Here is a 20752-nt window from a genome sequence, read left to right on the forward strand (position 1 = left end):
AGCAATGCCATATTCACTACAGCATCTCGCTACAGACCAATCACTCTCTAACTTCTGTAACAACTCCAGCTTCTGAGCTACAGTAAGCTGTGTGCACTTCCTTTTGGGTGCCATCACTACAGAACAGTCACAAGGCACAAGAAACAAGGCACAAAAACAGTCACAAGGCACAAGAAACAAGGCACAAAAACAGTCACAAGGCACAAAAACAGTCACAAGAAACACGAGGAACAACAAGAGGGCGAGACTGAGGAGGGACGCGCGCTGTTACTAGTGGTGGGAGATGTGGAGTGGGTCCATTTAGCAATAGGGGAGTAAACACGGCATACAGACTGAGAGAGAGAGAGACCGGATGGGAATTTGCCACATCCAGACGTTGGTCTGGACCAACCAAAATCTGGATCTGAGAGGTACTGTATGTATGTATGTATGTATGTATGTATGGATAGATATATATATTTGTATAGTATATACAGTGGTATAGTACGCAGTGAACCAGATTTGACTAAATGGAAAGTTTGCTTAATTTATATTCTATCTGGTCTCTACTTACAATTTGGGAATAACAGGAAGTACCCTAACCTAACCTAACCTTGCTTAAGCTAACCTAGCCTAGCCTAACCTGTCAAAGCTAAAGGTTCATAAGAGTCCCGGCCCCGATATGGCCCTGTTCTATAAATGCCTGGATGAACAAAAGGTCCCCAATGATTGGAAAGTGGCTTATGCGAGTCCTATCTATCTTCAAGAAGAGCGATCATCACTCCACGAACAACTATAGACCGGTGAGCCTGACCAGCATAATATGTAAAATACTTGTGAGCATTATAAGAGATGCCATGATGAAACATATACTACGAAACAACCTTGTAAAGGATTGCCAACACGGTTTTATGCCGGGACGCTTCTGCTTAACACAATTACTCAAGGTACTAAATATTTGGACACATATTCTGGAACGGGGTGGCAATATTGACAATATATACACCTAGATTTTGCCAAGGCTTTCGACAGTGTACCCCTTAAAAGGCTGAAAACTAAACTGGAAGGTTACGGCATGCGGGGAAATGTCTTTGCGTGGATCGGAGACTTTCTACATAACTGCAAGCAATGTGTGGTGATTAATGGCATGAAATCATCATCCGTACCTGTCACAAGTAGGATACCACAGGGCAGTGTATTGGGCCCGCTGTTGTTTGTTTGTTTCATAAATGACATGCCTGACGCTGTACACTTCTCCATACAAATGTTTGCCGATGACGCCAAGTTATTTCAAGAAATTGAGAACCAAGCTGACTGTGAAGAGCTGCAGAAGGACCTCTGTGGGCTTCAAGAATGGTCGAAGAAATGGCTGCTGAGATTCAATGTCACGAAGTGTAAGAGGATGCACCTGGGGCGTACCAACGGTAAGGAGGCGTATCATATGTTCCAACGGGATGAAGAAACTGCACTGTTTGAGACTGAATGAGAAGGACCTAGGTGTGTATGTTGACAATGAGCTGAAGTTCTCGGCCATTGCAAGAAGAAGGTAAATCAGGCAAATAAATTATTAGGTCTTATAAGAAGGTCGTTCAGATATCTAGAAGGTCCGTCCCTCGTAACGATCTTCAAGAGTGAAGTGCTTCCCCATCTGGAGTACTGTCACCTCGTCTGGCCCCCGAGATATACTAGGTACTATCAGTTGATTGAAAATGTTCAAAGGAGGGCCACCAGACTGGTGCTTGCACGACGGCACCTCAGCTACTCTTAGAGATTAGAGCACTTGAACACGCCATGCTGGGTGAGTCAAGTGGTTGTTTGGCGCGCTAAAAACAAGTTCCCTGTACTTCAATTATGTTAAATAATTGTTAAAATGACTAAAAAATTTAATATAAAGCTTGGAAAATTATTGAATAGTACAACCTTCCTGATATTTATTCAAATGGTAACGAATTTAAGCCCTAAAACCGATTAATGTATTGGCGAACTAATACTACAGCTGGTGAGCAAGCGAAAACATATTGACATGATTTCGTAAAAATTTCATTAACCGAATTGAAGATTCTCATGGAAGGTAATTCGTTAACTGAGGCGTTCGTTAACCGAGGGATCACTGAATTCGACAATTTTCAAGTTTTGTGTTCAATTATGTAATTATTCATTCATTTTGTTCAGCTTTCGCGCCTGGCCATGTCGTGGCTGCCACATAAAATAATCTATTTATAATTACAGTGCAAACAAATATTTTTTTAAACATACATACAGTATAGTAATAATAAAGTAAATAATACAGTAATTTATTAATGTAACACTGCAAGGTGATCTGACGAGGCAGGAGGTGAGGGGACATGCCATGCCACTTACACACATTAACAGCACTACTGAACCATTGTCTTATAACATTTTACATTATAATTTATAGTTTAAAATTAATTGATACATGATGGCTCAACAGGGCTACTTTTACACTTAGACAACTGATCAATGAATAAACCAGGGCATATGGAGACTCACTATACACTACAATAATATTTACTAAGTGCTTAAGACAGAGCCTATGGTAAAGACTAACCCTCTTGAGCAGTGACAACAATGGTGCTAGAGAGATGGTGAGTACAGTACTGGCAACAGTGTTAGGGAGAGCAGTGTCAGCTGTTACCTCTCTGTAAACAAGGGACTGAGAATATACTACAGAGCAATAGCTCCTCTGGGACTGAGTGTGGGATTTTGGGGGATAATTATTTGTTTTTCAATACTGTACTGTTTTATTAACTCAGCACCAAATGAACCTAAATACAGTAATATGGGAATTATGGTGAATTTTATGCTATCATTATAAAGGGATCACAGTGTCTGAGCCCTCCATCCCTACTCTACCACCAGTCACCCTCTACCACAGTGGCACCCACACCATATTATGGAGTACACAAGAGTTTACTAGAAAATTGTAAAATATTTGGGATTCTTTGTCAGGGTGAAAATAATGAAAATCTGTAATAACTTGATACAACTTTAGTGAGAGAAAGAGGAACTGCCGTTTGTCCCGGGTCTGTTGTGTGCAGGATGTGTGTATTTACCCCAGACCAGCCCAGAGAGAGAGCCAGCCTGAAAAGAGTAAATGATGGATCTTGTTGGAGCTCTGGAAGCATGTCTGCCTGATGCGGGTTTCCACCGTAGATTTTTCATTCGGGGTTTACTACCGTACCCTTATACCTACCAAGGTTAATCTGCACGGCAATGGGGCAGTGGTTGGTAAGTACCAGATGTGTCCACATGCCAGTTGGCGTATGCGCCGTTCCTCTGGGGCCCACTGTTACTCCGAGATCCCCGACTGGTCTATCCTGGGCCCTCGAGGCACCCAGTTACTATGTGTTGCCACGAGGAGGCACAGCAGGAGTCTTCATAGTGAAGAGGGAGTGTACTGGTAGGGGGGACTTATGCAAGTTGCTTCCTTGTTTGACATGAGGGCTAGCCATCAGCGGTAGTTGACAGCGAATGGAAGCAAGCAGTGCTTACACCTTAACACTAACATAATGCTGCCAAACTTGATAACCATGTGCACACACACCTCTCTCTCTCTCCCTCTCTCTCTCTCAGTACTACTGCTACTTTGCTGTCACTCGGAATCGAGTATGATGATCATCCAGCTATGATACAATGAAATGAGTTATTAAGGATGTCACATCGGTTGGTAAGATTTGAGGTGACTAAAGAGGCCGATACGGGACCCACAAGGTCATCCACATTCATTGCACATGTGGTGGGCTGCATCTAGTGCGGGATGGGCGGCAACAGCGTCTTTCCAGCGTTGGCGCTTTTTTGCCTTGGTTTGCAATCGGGCTAACTCGAAAGCATTGACACTTTCTCGTGCGGTGTTCCACCAAGCGTTACGATGTGGAGTAATTGACTCCCAGGTGAGGGGGTCAATTTGGCACCTTTTCAGGTTTGTCTTGACTATCCTTATACTTTTTCAGTTGCCCGCTGGAGTTTTGTTTACTATTCGTTAGGTGACTGTAAAGTAGCTGCTTTGGCAGTCTACTGTCGTCCATGCGGGTAACATGGCTAGTCCAGCGTAGTTGTTCATGGATAATGGTAACTTCGATGCTTCTACAGGTGGTGTCAGCAAGAATACTGGCATTTGTTTTCTTATCTTCCCAGCGAACTCTGAGGATGGAATGTAGACTTCGCTGGTGAACGTTTTCAAGTGCCTTGAGGTGCCTCCTGTATGAGACCCATGTCTTGCTGCCATATAGCAGGGTGGGGAGGACCACTGCTTGATATACGTTTAACTTTGTAGATAATTTCAGCTCCCTACAGCTGAAGACACGGTTTCAGAGTCTGCCAAAGGCTGGAGATGCACATCTGATCTGATGTTGAATCTCTTCATCGATGTCTGCGGTGGTGGACAGGTGGGAGCCAAGATACCGAAAGTGTGTAGCATTAGAGATGGTAGTACTGTTAAGCTGGATGGATGGTGGAGGTGTGTCTGAACCAGGGGTAGGTTGAAAGAGAATCTGAGTCTTACGTACATTCACTTAAAGGCCGAAGTGTGCATACACGTCTGCGTAGGTGTTCAGGATCTCCTGTAGGTCGTGTTCAGTGTGAGCAACAAGGGTGAGGTCGTCTGCATACTGAAGCTCAGTAATGGAAGCTGCTAACAACTTTGTTCCTGCCTGGAGTCGTATAGTGTTGAAAAGACCTTTCAGCTGGTACTGGATGTCCACCCCGCTGGCTAAATTGGCACTGGTACGAGTAAGGAAGGCAGCCAAGAAGATGGAAAAGAGAGTTGGTGCCAGTACACACCCTTGTTTAACCCCTGTTTGGATGGGGGAAGAACTCTGACTGGGTGCCGTTGTGCAGGACACTGCTGTTCATACGATCGTGGAGTTGCCTCACAATGGCGATGAATTTTGGTGGGCAGCCAAAACGGCTGAGGGTCCACCAGAGGACTTCTCCAGCTACGGAGAGCAGCGAGATGCCACGGTAGTTGCCACAGTCTGACTGGTCTCCCTTGTTCTTATAAATACAGTATTGACAATGGGGGCGTCTTTAAGAGCTTGGGAGATTTCCTCCTTTTTACATATATTCTCCAGGAGAGAGTGGAGATGGCTGGTAAGCAGAGGTCCTCCTGCTTTATACACATCGGCTAGGATTCCATCAGGCCCTAAAGCTTTGTTATTTTTCATTTGTTTGATGGCAGTAGCTACCTCATCCAGGGATGGCAGATAGCTGAGGTGGGTCAGCTCTGGATGCTGAGGGACCTGCTGGGTAGTCAGGACATCCACACCGGTGTTTCGGTTGAGCGATGAATGGTAGTGCTCTTTCCAGCGCTGAAGGAGGCCTTCATCGTCTTTATTTATGAGGTTACCGTCAGATGAGCGGAGGGGGGCTGCGCCACGAGTGATTGGCCCATAAATGTTTCAGTGAAAATATCAAATTCACACTTCTTGTGGTGATCTGCAAGTTTTTGTGTTTCACATGCTTTATTTTTAAGCCAGTCATTCTTTAGATTGCGAAGTTTCCGCTGGGCTGCCGCTTTCTTCTTGCGGAAGGTAACAGCTTTAGTCCGAGACTGAGGGTTGTTCTGCCAGTCAGTAAAAGCAGCACGTTTATCATCGATGAGTTCCTTGATTGCTGAGTCATTTTCATCAAACCAGTCCTGGTGTAATATTTTTATCTGGCCGAGGGTCTCTGCAGGTTTTTGTCATAACAATACAGTATGAAGAGTATCCCATTCGGCACTGGGATTCACATTGTTTGCTGTTGGGTTGCTTATAAGCCCATGTTCGAGCTGCTCTCTGAAAGCATATGCTACCGCTGGATCCCCCAGACACTTAGTATTAAAACCTCTTCTGAAGGCTTGCTGCCTTCGCCGTTTTGGGGCGGCGTGAAGTGAGAGCTTGGCTCTGACAAGTCGATGATCAGTGTCACAGCGGTCTGAGCCACGCATGGCATGGGTGATGAGGACATCTCGGCGATCTCTTTCACTGACACTGATGTAGTCAATGAGATGCCAGTGTTTGGATCTTGGGTGTTGCCACGAACCCTTGAACTTGTCGGCCTGCCTAAACAAGGCATTGGTGATAGTGAGGTTGTGTTGTGTTTGTCCTTTTTATAGATATATATATATATATATATATATATATATATATATATATATATATATATATATATATATATATATATATATATATATATATATATATATATATATATATATATATATATATATATCACACACAAATATATATATTAGTTCTGGAATTAATAAGTGGCAGGGCTGAACTAAACACTCTGTTGGTTTTTCTTTATTGTAGAAAATTATTGTTCCACAGGTACTTAGTTCAGTTGAGAGTATATTATACCTTCTTTACTAGGGGAAATGTCTTAGTGTACGTACACAGGAGAACACTTAAGTGAGGTGTTTTCTGGGTAACAAAAAATATGAGTCTGATCTCTCCCCAGCCTCTATTATCAAGAGAGAGATGAGGAGCAGGCCAGGTATGTTATGACTTGGTTTGTTCGCCTGCAACCTCAGCCATGCATAACGTCAACAGCTGAGGCACAGTTGAACAACTTGGTGAATAATTTGGTATTATACATTTGGGTAAATATTTATATAATACAAATGGTGCTGTTACAGTGTGCAGCACACTTGCTGAGGAGGCAGTTGGGATTACACTTGCTTAGTCCATTTCTCCCTTTGGTTCCTTGCCAAATGTTAGCATCTCTGCCAACTCTGGCATTGAAGTCACCAAGGAGCACAACCTTCTCTTCTCTGGGGATAGCGGTTAGCACTCTGTCGAGGTCGGCATAAAAGGCCTCCTTGATGTCATCCTCTGCATCCAGTGTTGGGGCGTATGCACTGATGAAGAAGGCATGACGTGAGTGTTTCATTGGGACTCGGAGCATCATGAGGCGCTCGTTGATCTCAATAGACATTTCTGTTAGCCTGTGTAGGATGCATTGGCAGATGGCAAAGCCAACTCCATAAATGCGGTTTCTCTCCTCCGCAGCAGGCTTTCCCTTCCAGAAGAAGGTATAGCCAGACCCCCGTTCTGTGAGTTGACCCTCGTCTGGGAGCCGGGACTCACTAATGGCTGCTCTGTAGATGTTATACCTAGCCAGCTCTTTTGCCACAAGGGCGGTTATTCTTTCAGGATGCTCATTTGTGCCAGTGTCCAGTAGGGTCCTGACATTCCATGCAGCTACCATAAGAGGTTGCATAGTTTGTTTTTGTTTGGATCCGTGATACACACACACACACACACACACACACATATATATATATATATATATATATATATATATATATATATATATATATATATATATATATATATATATATATATATATATATATATATATATATATATATATATATATATATATATATATATATATATATGAAGGTTACTAGTGTGCCCTGAAGAGTGCAGTGATGGCTAGGGAAACACTGAGTAACACTGAGTTCGTTTATTGTGGATGAGAGAAATACAAGCGGTGACCAGCGTGTGCCATGCACGGCTCACACAGTCAGACTGAGGCGCCTTGCCATATGGCAGCCTCGGGGCAATGTTGCCACATAACACGTGCAGTGTTGCCACGTGATAATATATATAAATGCTACTCGGCACAGTAGCTTATGTACAGGGTTGCTACTTGGCACAGTAGCTTATATACATAACCTACATCTCCCTCCCCCCTCACGCTCATAGTCTTTGTCTTGAGCGGACTTCTTAGTCCTAAGTCGCTCCGAGCGTCGAGGTGCACTGTGGGGCGGATCCTCGTGAGGTGTAGGTGACTCGTCCTCGGTCAGGGGGCCAGCAGCAGGGGGTGGGACTGGCCGGAGGAAGCGGCGGTTCCTCCACCAGACACGGCCGCTCGGCATCCTGACCTTGTAGTCCCGCGACTGGCCGACGCCCATCACTATGCCCACCTTGTCCCAACGTGTCGTCGTCGGGTCCTGGACGCGGACAAGGGCACCAATCTCCACAGGCTGAAGAGGGCGGGCACGGTCGTCATACCGAGCCTTGGCGTCCTGGGCACGTGAAGCGGCGCGGCGGTCGCAGCTCTCAGCTTTGGTCTGCCAGTCCTTCACAAAGGCCTTGGTGTGTGCAGGAACGCAAGAGCGGAGAGGGTGACCATACAGGATCTGGGCAGGGGAGCGTCCTGTGTGGGTGGGAGTGGACGCGGGTTCTGGGCAGCTCTGTGTGGCAGCGCCAGGCGCGTCGCTCGTCGACTCGCGCACCCTGCTGGCGGTGTAACGAGCAGCTGGGATCTGCTTGGGAAAGTCTCTGGGCACCACGCCTAACTCCTTGCAGTGCTCCCACGACAACAAGGGTGTAGCGAGAGTAGGCCGCACGTCGATCCATCCGTGACACGACCTGTCGCCGTAGGTGATCTCTGCTTGAAAGGAGCGCACAGCGTCCGGCATCTGGGAACCATCCGCATTGTAGTACTGCAGCTGCGGCGGTGGTCCCAGGTCGCGTTTGGTGAGGCCCAGTTTCTGGAGGTGCTTCAGCCCAATCACCGTAGTATCGGCGCCGGTGTCCGGTATCACCTCGATGTGACCCGACACATCACCGTGTGTGACGGCGATGCGGATAGTAGGGGAAGGGGTAGCCCTGGGGCGTGTGGTCGATTCCACCCTCCTGATGTGACTCCGCTGCTGCTTGGGACTGCGTGGGCCATCTGGAGGGGGCTGTGTGTGAACCACCCCGAGGGAAGTGCGCTGCTTTCCTCCTCGTCTCGGGCTTTTGGGCTTGGGTTGGCGGCAGCACTTGTCGTAGTGTCCGCAGCGACCACAGGCCTGACACTTGTGGCCTCGTGCAGGGCACCTGTCTGTGATAGACCAGTGGCCCCTACGGTCACATCCACGACACAGTGCGTCGGCGGCCGGGCAAGTCTTGGGGCTGTGCTGCTTTCCACAGCTGCCACAGGAAGCACTAGGCGGAGGCGTGGAAGAACGTGTGGCAGCCTTCGCGTTGTTGGCCGCCTTCTTATCCTTCTTGTATTGTGAGATAGCTCTCACAGCAGGTGGGGCCCGTAAGGCAGAGGTGGCGGACTTGGTGGCCTCGTATGACCGACATTCAGTCACTACCACCTGGAGTGTGGAGGAAGCGTCCAGGGGGATGAGTCGCTGCATCAACTCTTCGTGCCTGACACCTGTCAAGATCCCGTGCTTGATCCAGGCTTCCTCACATTCCCGGCTGTGCGCCTTGCAGACGTCGATCTCCTCTGACAAACTCTTCAAACGTACAAAAAAGTCGTCAAAGGATTCGTTCTCCGCCTGCTTGCAGCTGGTAAAGGCACGGCGACGCAAAGCCTCGTTGTTCCGACCCTTAACGTGCTCCTGTAAAAGGTCGAGCACATCCGTCACTGAAGATGTAGAATCGGGAGGCACTTGCAACGTGTGCTCCAAAACTCTCTGGGTCTCCAGCGACAAACACATCCGCAGTTGGATGAGCTGTTTGTTCGGAGGCATGCTGTCAAGGTCCACCATCGTGGAGTAATCTGTCCAGCGCCGCCTCCACTCACGAAAAAGCTGAAACGTGACGTCTGGTGAGTGGGCGGGTGGGGGTTGAACAGATGCCTTGGGAGCTGGAGGACGCTGGTGTGGTGGAGGAGGGAATGTACTGGTGCCTTGAAGCGCGCTACCTGCGAGTGAGGGAGGGTGGGTTAGCGCCAGGGTCGCCAATAGTGCCTCAAAACGCAACTTTTCCTCCTCTCTTCGTGTCTCCTCCCTCTGAAAATCCATTTCTCTACGTCGCTCGTCCCGGTCGTCCATCCACCTCAGAATTGTGGCAATGTCCGTCACTGGAGGTGGAGGATGAGAGTCTGCGCCCGGTGGAGGAGAAGGTGGTGGGGAGTCGTGTCTCCCATCTTGACGTTGTCCCTTCTTACCTCCCATCTTTGTGTGTGCGTGGACTGCGCTGTTTAATATATAAAGTGGCGCCTCAACAGCTCGAACCACATATATAAGACATAAACAGCACAAAAATCACGCTTATGGTCCGCTGTTCTGTCCGTGAGTGAGTGAGTGCGTGCGTGTGTGTGTGCGTCTGAGAGAGTGGAGGGAGCGTGGACAGCTGCGTGGTCCGGCAAGACCGTCAGTGTCCCCCGGATGTCGCACGAGAAGGGTGTACGCCTGCGTGCTCCGTGGGTACCACAAAAAAAGACAGGCCAATGCTCAACTCAGCTCTAGACACACACTAATACACTGACACTAACACTGGCACCGTCACTAAAACGCACTGTGACGGAGCAACACTGCACATCGCGGCAAAACACAGCGCAACACAACACAACACACTGAGTCGACGCGCATCACCGGCAGACGTAACTGTCGGCATTGTTCACACACGTTGTAAGTCCACAGATCCTAGACACTGCGCCATGAAGGTTACTAGTGTGCCCTGAAGAATGCAGTGATGGCTAGGGAAACACTGAGTAACACTGAGTTCGTTTATTGTGGATGAGAGAAATACAAGCGGTGACCAGCGTGTGCCATGCACGGCTCACACAGTCAGACTGAGGCGCCTTGCCATATGGCAGCCTCGGGGTAATGTTGCCACATAACACGTGCAGTGTTGCCACGTGATAATATATATGAATGCTACAGGTAGTTCTGCTATAACGCGATAATTGTGTTCTTCTAAAATATCGTGTTATAGAAAATCGCGTAATAGAAATAACAGGGCTTATGGAGAAAATAGGGTTAGGTGCAGATTACTCCAAATCGAAAAAAAATTTCGTAGTTAGCCTAACACAAAGGATAGCACAGTCTAAATAAATGTTACATTCATATCTAATAATGAAATCATACAGTAAATGTTACACTTTACCTTGAAAAAATATGAATTTAACTTGATGGGGGAGAAGGTTAATGTTGAGGTTGAGGAGTCATGCAGACAGGATTTGACAATTGTCATCGTCATCATCAGTATCATCATCATCAGGTGCAGTTTTGGATGCATGGGAGGGAAGAAAAAAACGTCTAATTCCAGAAGTGGATGGCTGTGGTTCAGTGTCTTCAGTCTGCTTCTTGGGGGTTGACTTAAAAAAGACGTCTAATGTTTGCACTAAAGGCAACCACATCATCAGGATTTTCAGCTTTTTTCTTTAGGTCCTCATATATTGACAAGGCTTTCTCTTTAATGGTGAGGAAGCTGGTCCCAGATCGCTTTTTCGTTTGATCTTCTATCCAAACACTTAGAAGCCATTCCATCTCCTCAAGTTCCTTTGGCCGTGATCTTACACTTTTGCTAGCTCTCTTGGTTTTTCCAGCAACACAGCTTGCTTTAATCTTTGCTGCATTGGCTCTAATGGTGCGCAAAGTAGACTCCTTTATTCCCGTTGCACGCACAATATCACATGTTCTTTCCTTATTTTCAAAACGCTTGACAACATCAAGCTTGCCTTCAAGTGTTATAGCCTTTCTTTTACGATCACCACCAGAAATGCGATCACCAGAATGCTTCCCGGAGATATTCTTCTTTTCCATAGTCACAAAATTGGGGAAACAGTAAATCAGAAAGCACTGAGGACGCTTAAAAATTTCTCACGTCTAGCAAAGTGAACGTGTGGAGTAAAGAGAGCGCAGGTCTAAAACGCTACGTATTTTGTTTTTCTCTCTTAGTTAAAATTTTACATTTTACATATACTGTACAGGTATACTGTATACATAAATATTACATAAATTATTTCTGCAATTGTTCACAAACAAAACACATAAATCAATTGAACATGTGATGTCAAACGTGAACTGTAAACACTGCATAACCCCGCGCCAAGCCACAGCACTGTACATACTGTACAGTACACTTTAAACGCTACGTATTTAGTTTTTCTTTTATTTAAATTTTTACAATTTACATATATATATATACCTGTATAAGTAAATTGTAATTTACATATTATTCATATTATGCTAGAGCGCCCACAAAACATGAGAAACGTTTGAGTCCCCCAGTAGAGATGTCCGTTCTCTATCCACTCCAGGATGTCCGTTTTCTTTTTGTGTACTCGCTCAGGGACTCAAGTATTTCTGTATATGACACAGGATGATAAGGGAATTTGAATTTATTTGTTTATTTATTTATATATAATATACTGTAATATATTAAATATACTGCAAGTATTTTCTTTAATTTATATACGTGTTTCGCGACAAAGGGAGGCTACATTTATGGTGATCGTTAAGGACCAAACTCCGAATCCATGACGTGACTTCTGTTCATTATTTATATCCTAAATTTACCACTGTAGGTAGTTTCAAGAATTAATGCAGTCATTTACTGAATATTCTTTGCAAAAAAATAAATTTTAAATGAATTATTTATAAGAGATAAGTATTATGATCAGTAAATATACAGATATGCATTACTGACCACCTCCGAACACAAGGACGGCTAAAAATAGCCACAGGCGGTCACAGTCAAGGTCACTTTCCCTTTCTTGTCACTGGCAAATGGGGGTGGGGGGGGATGATAATAGCAGCTGTGTTTATTACGGTATGTTAGACTGGTTTATAATACATTTTTATTATTTTAATATACCGGTAATCTTCATTTTAATCCAGCTTCCCAAACGTAAGTTTCAGTATAAAATAATTAGTGGTACTGTAGGACCTTGTGAGTGGTTTACTGTATACATAAATATTACATAAATTATTTCTGCAATTCTTCACAAACAAAACACATAAATCAATTGAATATGTGATGTCGAACGTAAACTGTAAACACTGTGTATGATGTAAAGAGAGCGCGGGTGTAAAACGCTATGTAATTTTATTTTCTCTTTTATGTAAAATTTTACAATTTACTTATAATATATAGGTATACTGTATACATAAATATTACATACATTATTTCTGCAATTGTTCACAAACAAAACACATAACTCAATTGAACATGTGATGTCGAACGTGAACTGAAGTCACAACAACCGTTCGAGTGGAATCGCGTTAGAGCAAACGAGTTCGCGTTATACAAATATTGTTCCGAATTCATAAATCGCGTTCGATCAAATTCGCGTTATCAAAACACGCGTTATAGCAGAACTCACTGTACTCGGCACAGTAGCTTATGTACAGGGTTGCTACTTGGCACAGTAGCTTATGTACAGGGTTGCTACTTGGCACAGTAGCTTATATACATAACCTACAATATATATATATATATATATATATATATATATATATATATATATATATATATATATATATATATATATATATATATATATATATATATATATATATATATATATATATATATAGCTAGACCCCGACTTACGACTGCTTCGACTTACGACCGTCAGGACTTACGACATAGATAAAAAAAAAAAAATTCAAATGACACACGCATTTTCTATACCGAAACGTTTCCAGTTATTGTAGTCTCCATGTATAATTAGAAAATTATGGGGGTCCCATGTGCATTCAGCTGACTACATTAAAGGTAAGTGCTCAGTCACACTGTATCCATTCCTCATTATTTATTACTTTTACTGTACTGTATTTTATTGTAGATTTTTTATTTATTTATTTATTTATTTTGTATTTTTTTTCTTATCTATGTCGGACTTACGACCATTCGAACTTACGACCTGGATTTGGGTCCCTAACCCCGTCGTAAGTCGGGGTCTAGCTGTATATATAAATACAGTCAACCCTCGCTTTACGTGGTCCCACTTTACGCGTTTCCACGTTTACGCGGTACCCTGCCGAAACCGGAATGCTCACTTTCCGCGGTGTGTGTACTCTTTTACGCGGAGAGCGGCGCGAGCAGGGTGCACACAAGGTTGCCCAGTCATCAAAACATTACCGAGTTCTTCACCCGCCACCCACCACAGCCGGCCCAAGTCAGTGATAGTGATAATTATAGTGAGGATATGGACTTATATGGACTTTGAGGTGTTTGACAAAGAGGCCCTGCAAGCCTCTGTGGTGGATAGTGATACAATTGATACAAGTGATACAGGTGAGGGCCAATAATCTGCCCTCTGCCTCAGAACCAACCGCCCATCCCCGTGTGCCCAGCCATCTTTTCTACTAATGTAAGTGTTAAAAAACCTAATATTTTTGATATTTCTCTTAATTAATAATTGTGTGTGCATACCATCATAAAGTTAAGATAATATTTTTACTACAACATAGTTGTGTGTCATTAAAAAGTGGAGTTTTGGGGTCGGCCCGGTCTCTATTTCAATTAATCCCTTATGTTGTTGTTCACTTTACGCGTTTCTCACTTTCCGCGGTACCCTGTGGGTTATATTAACTGCGTAAAGTGAAGGTTGACTGTATTCTTATACTTATCACAATCTTCCTCAAAAATTCTTTAGGTCTCATCTTCATTCAAGACATCTTCAGGTCATGAGACCCACTAATCCCCCACCCAACAATGGGTGACCTGACATTCCATCAGAAGGTCAGTAAGATAAGGCTGCTAATCCCCACCCTACCTCAGCCTGACATTGTGTCAGGTCAGTTACATGAGACCCACTAATCCCCCACAGCTCCATGGGAGTGGAAAATGCCAGTCTTCACTGTAACACACAGCTTCATATAGATTTTTTGTTTTTAAATATATTTATTTTACCAAACTTTTAGATAAACTTTTCTGGATTATTCTAATAAAGAAATGGAGTTTCTAACTTAATTAGAACTGCATTTACAGACTCCGGTAGTTTAGACTCAAGGAAAATATCCCCAGCACCCAGAAACATTCTGGGGAAGTGGGCTAGTGTCTGTGTGTGCAAGATGTCTAGTTTAGACACTCAGAAACTTTTCCCAGTCACCGGAAATATTCCTGGGATAAGGAATTTTTTAGGGTTTGAGAGAGTCATCTCGTTACCCAGATATCTCTCATCCCCGGAAGTGGTCTGCACCAATTGTTCTGCTAACAGGGATGTCACTTAATTAATATTCTATTCCTATAATCATTCATTTTAATCAATTTCATAATATAAACCTATAATAATAATCGACTTTTCAAAACTGCTCAGTTATTTCAGTCATTCTGAATTCAAATTGTTTAATTAATTTTTGAAAAACATAAATCAAGTCGAAATGTGAATTATAGCGAACCAAATTAACGAGGGCACAGTGTATATATGTAGATGAACATGTGTTGTGATCATAGTTGGATAAATACACATGTGTTGTGTTAAGGCAGAGAGGAAGAGTTGCAACTATTGCTCCAACAGTCACCTCCAGGTCAGGCTAGGCTAGGCTAGGCTAGGCTAGATTGGGTTGGGTTATGTTAGGCTAGGCTAGGTTGAGTTGGCTTTTTTTTTTAGGCTAAGCTGGGCTAGGCTAGGTTAGGTTAGGTTTGTTTTAGCTGTGATAGGATATCAAACTATCTCACTTGCTAACATTTGCCTGAATGAGTGTAGGTTAGTCGCTGGTACCTTTGATGCTGCTGAGTGAGATATCAGGTAATCTCACAGCGTGTCACCTTAGATATAGTTGAAACCGTCATAGCTGTCCTGGGCTGTACTTGTAATTATCTTAGCTTGTAAGTTAAACAAGACACACAGGTAATGTTCTCTTCACTCGTTGTTCCTTGGTTTAATGTAAACACACGTGGTGAGTTTATAGTTATATTGGGTAGTCATCTTTGTACAATTATTTGGTATTGACAGAGTAATGAGCATTAGCTATTACCTTGTAATTAGCTGATATAATTAGAGAGAGGTACAGCCTGGAGAGCTGGTCTCACGACAACTTTAGGGCATCATGTCGGGCTGTGTACTGGGGGAACTGGGCTGTACTCTCTTGAGTCTGGTGCCTGGTGGTTGGAGAACAACCCATCCTTCAACACAGACATTATCTAAGCAGCCTACCCACACACTGAGGGTTGAGTCTGTAGTCTTATGGGCTCTCCACCCTCGGAGGTGTGACAGAACAAATGTTCATGTAGCTGTATGCTCAATAGTCTGGGTGATAGAATGTATATAATGAATACCTGTATATGTTTTAGCCAATATTTATATAATATTAAAGTGACAGAGGCTAATACAGGTTGGGGTTAGGTTAGGCTAGGCTGGGTAGGATTAGGTTAGGCTCGGTTAGGTTAGAGCATAAGAAAATAAGGAGTCTACAATAGGCCGGTTGGCCTGTGCATGGCAGCTCCTGTCGAGAGTTACTACCACTCTCTATCATCCATGAATCTATCTAGCCTCCTTTTAAAAATTTCCAGCATTCCAGCACTTACTACAAAGTTGCTAAGCTTGTTCCACTCGTCTACCACCCTATTTGTGAACCAGTTCCTTCCTATCTTCCTCCTAAACCTAAACTTATCCAACTTAAATCCATTGCTACGAGTCCTATCCTGCTCGGATATTATAAGAACTTTATCTATATCGCCTTTATTCATTCCTTTCAACCACTTAAATACTTCTATCATATCTCCCCGCACTCTTCGTCTTTCTAGGGAATGCAAGTTTAGTTTCTTTAACCTATCTTGATATGGAAGGTTTCTAAGTCCTGGAATCATTTTCGTCATTCTTCGCTGCACCGACTCCAGTGAATTGATATCTAATATACTATAGGAATAGCCTTGTGTCTGTTCTGGGCAATCGAAACAGCACAATCGGTTTTTCATCAAACTTGGTGGAAAATCGCAAAAAAATCGTGGAGTGGAACAAGCCTGGTCCCATGTCGATGGTTTCTTTAGGAAGGCATTAATTAACCATTTTATTTACGCTCGCTATACACTGTCAGCCAGATGGCGAACCGGGCACGAAGGGCCCATGATCACTTGTCCATTCTATATTAAGGGCACCAGAACTGAACCGCATTATCGAGGTGCGGCCTGACTATTACAAGATATAGTTGCAATAAGACCTCTGCACTCTTATTACTTACACTTCTAGGTATAAAACCTAATACTCTGTTTGCCTTATTTCTAACATTAACGCACTGTTTTCTAGGCCGTAGGTCCGGGCTTACAAGTACCCCTAACTCTCTTTCACAAGTCGACTTCTCTAGCTTTATATTGTTAAGGCTGTATACTTTGACAGTATTTGTTCTTCCAATATTCAGTATGCTGCACTTGCTGGTGTTGAATTTCATTTGTCATTTTTCTGACCACTTTTGTAGTTTATTTAAATCCTCCTGTAGTGTGTTTGCATCCTGCCCTGAATTCATCTGCCGCCCTATTTTGGTGTCATCCGCAAACTTGCTTATGTCACTGATGATCCCAGTATCTAGATCGTTTATGTAGATTATAAACGAGTGGGCCCAGTACTGACCCCTGGGGAACCCCCACTGGTTACACAGCCCCACTCAGATTTAACACCATCTACCTAACCCTCTGTGTTCTATCAGTGAGCCATGATTTTATCCAATTTAAAACTTTCCCCCCGATACCATGAGCTTTAACTTTTCTGAGAAGCCTCTGATGCGGTACTCTGTCAAACACTTTGCTAAAATCTAAGTAAATAACATCGTAATTTTCATCATTATCTACTACTTCGAAGACTTTCCTAAAAAATGTCAGCAGATTTGTTAGACAAGATTTTCCCTTTGTAAACCCATGTTGAGAGTCGTAGATTAATTTGCTTTTCTGTAAATGCGATCGGATGCTATTTGCTATACTTGTAATTGATTCAAGAAATTTCGCCACTACTGACGTCAAATTAATCGGCTGGTAATTTGACGCTGATGCTCTGTCTCTCTTTTTGAATATGGGTACTACATTTGCCTGTTTCCACAAGTCTGGCACAACTCTTGTGTCTAATGATTTTGTAAATAAATATACGAGGGGTCCACTAATCTGTTCCTTACACTCTTTCAAAACTCGAGGGAAAATTTCATCCGGCCCTGGGGATTTTGTCTTCTTTAATTTATTTACCTTCTTAAGAACATCCTCTTTTCTGATAGTGACATTCTGTAATTTATCTTTCCCCTAAATATCAGTTCCACCTCTGGAATTTTCTCGTGAATTTATTCTGTGAAAACTGATAAAATGTAGCTGTTTAATGCTTTGCTTATTTCCTCACTGTCATCGATCACTTCCCCTCTCCCTGACTTTAAAAGCCCAACTTTGTCCTTGACCTTTGTCCTATATACCTGGAAAAATCCCTTGGGATTCGCCTTGGATTCTCTTGCTATCCTGATTTCGTAGTCCCTCTTTGCCTTCCTTACATTTTTTCTCAACATTCCTAGATAGTTCGTTATACCTATTTCTGAGCTACTCCTCCCCTCCCTTTCATTTCTTATCAATTCCTTTCTTTATTCCTATGTAATGTTTAAGTTTTCTGGTCATCCACCTTGGCTCATTCTTATTTGACCTAATTTTTCTGTATGGTATATTTTGTTCTTGTGCTCTACGTAGTACAGTATACGAGTGAATAGTCATGATCAATTGTTGTGTCACCTGTGACCTCACCGGTTCCTACCTGGGACTGGCCTGACTGTTCCCAGGTGACCTCACCGAGGTGCCTTCTTAACCCCTGATAATCTGCCAATTGAAAGTTTAGGACTCTGACCATATTGTCATTGTTTTTCGTTTCCGATTTTGGGTGAACCTGATTTCTCTGTGATCACTGTTCCCTATTGTGATATTTCTGATAATATTTTCTTTATTTTTTAATACCAGGTCTAATATATTGTTACCTCCAGTAGGTTCTGTAATTACTTGTTTAAAAATATTGTCCTGTACTGCATCTAGGAAGTTGTCAGATTCATAGTCACCTACAATATTGTCCCAGTCAATATTTCTGAAGTTGAAATCCCCCATAATGCACAGGTTGTTATATTTTGCTGCCCTACTCATTTCCTGCCATATGGGCTGAGCTGCTGCTTTCCCAAGACTTGGGAAAGGCTAGGCAAGGTTGGGTTGGCTTTTTTAGGCTAGTCTAGGTTAGGCAAGGCTAGGCTAGGTTGGGTTGGCTTTTTTAGGCTAGGCTTGGCCAGTCTTTCTTAGGCTAGGCTTGGTTAGGTTAGGTCAGGTCAGGTCAGGTCAGCTTTTTTTTCAAGGTTAGGTTGGCTTTTTTTAGGCTACAGTAGGTTGTGTTAGATTAGGTTGGCTTTTTTTGGTATGGTTAGGCTAGGCTAGGCTAGGCTAGGCTAGGTTGGGTTGGGTTGGGTTAGGTTAGATTGGGTTGGGTTGGGTTAGGTTAGGTTAGGTTAGGTTAGGTTGGGTTGGGTTGGGTTGGGTTGGGTTGGGTTGGGTTGGGGTTGGGTTAGGGGAGGAGGGCTGAGTTGGGTTGGGCTGGGCTGGGCTGGGCTGGGCTGGGCTGGGCTGAGCTGAGCTGAGCTGAGTTGGGTTGGGCTGGGCTGGGCTGGGCTGGGTTGGGTTGGGTTGGGTTGGGTTGGGTTGGGTTGGGTAAGGTTAGGTTAGGCTCAGTTATGCTTGCCTAGGCTAGGCTGTCTATTTTTAGGTTAGGCTTGGCTAGATTGGGTTAGGTTAGGTTAGCTTAGCTTAGCTTTTTTAGTTTAGTTTGGGTTAGGCTAGGCTAGGCTAGGCTAGGCTAAGCTAAGCTAAGCTAGGCTAGGCTAGGCTAGGCTAGGTTTTATGTTAGGTTAGGCTAAGTTAGGTTTGGTCGGCATTTTTTTTTAGGCTAGGCTGGGTTAGGTTAGGCTAGGCGAGGTTGGGTTAGGTTAGGTCGTTTTTTAAGGTTAGTTTAGGCTAGGCTGGGTTGGATTAGTTGAGGTTAGGTTGGGTTAGGTTAGGCTAGACTAGGCTGGGTTGGATTAGTTGAGGTTAGGTTGGGTTAGGTTATGTTAGGCTGGGCTGGGTTGGATTAGTTGAGGTTAGGTTAGGTGTCAATTTTATATATTTGTGGTGATCCATTATGTATTATTCCCATCAACTCAAGTCACTTCATCTCACCTAATGCTGGTATAACCTCTTGCAGGTGCGAGGAATGCTGGGAGAGACAGATGACGACAAAGCCAATAATCTGGAGAAACAGGTAAAGTACAGTATACTGTTGTACAGTACAGTACAATATGCAGTATGTATGTTGTGTTGTCAATAGTAAGAGAAACAATTGAGACCCTGCAATTGTGTGTAAATGAGGCAGAAAGTTAGATCAGCAACCTGGGACTTGGTCACAATTTTGTGATGCCATATGGCAGCAGGGTCTACCATTAGACAATACATTATGCTTCCAATATCTTCCCAGGCAGTGGTAGTACCTCCCTGTTTGGTAGTTGCCTACTAGTGGCATGGTCTAACACAGTACAGTACAGTGCAGTACGGTACTGAACAATACAGTACAGTACAGTACAGTACTGTACCATACAGTACAGTACAGTACAGTAAAATATAGTACAGTACAGTACATACAGTGCAGCACAATGCAGTAGATGACAGTGTAGTACAGTGCAGTACAGTACTGTACAGGGCAAGCAGGGCATCCTTCCAAACAGGGCATCTTTACAGGCAGGGCATCCTTACAGGCAGGGCATCCTTACAGGCAGGGCATCCTTATAGGTGTGTCATCCTTACAGGCAGGGCATCCTTACAGGCATGGTCATCCTTACAGGTGGGTCATCCTTACAGGCAGGGCATCCTTACAGGCAGGGCATCCTTACAGGCAGGGTCATCCTTACAGGTGGGTCATCTTTACAGACAGGGCATCCTTACAGGCAGAGCATCCTTACAGGTGGGTCATTCTTATAGGTGGGTCGTCCTTACAGGCAGGGCATCCTTACAGGCAGGGCATCCTTACAGGTGGGTCATCTTTACAGGTGGGTCATCTTTACAGACAGGGCATCCTTACAGGCAGAGCATCCTTACAGGTGGGTCATTCTTACAG

General features: G+C 43.9%; 1 protein-coding gene across 1 annotated transcript in view; it reads left to right on the forward strand.

Moving 5' to 3' along the window:
• LOC121862000 (transmembrane protein 245-like) overlaps positions 1 to 20752 on the forward strand; it is a 143087-nt gene that overhangs the window by 25582 nt on the left and 96753 nt on the right. The window contains exon 4 of the mRNA XM_042359928.1: positions 19847 to 19903. Coding sequence (XP_042215862.1) covers positions 19847 to 19903 — 57 coding nt within the window. The remainder of the gene's footprint in view (positions 1 to 19846; positions 19904 to 20752) is intronic.

This window comes from Homarus americanus, unplaced genomic scaffold (genome assembly GCF_018991925.1).
Source record: "Homarus americanus isolate GMGI-L3 unplaced genomic scaffold, GMGI_Hamer_2.0 scaffold25013, whole genome shotgun sequence".
Classification (NCBI taxonomy): Eukaryota; Metazoa; Arthropoda; class Malacostraca; order Decapoda; family Nephropidae; genus Homarus; species Homarus americanus.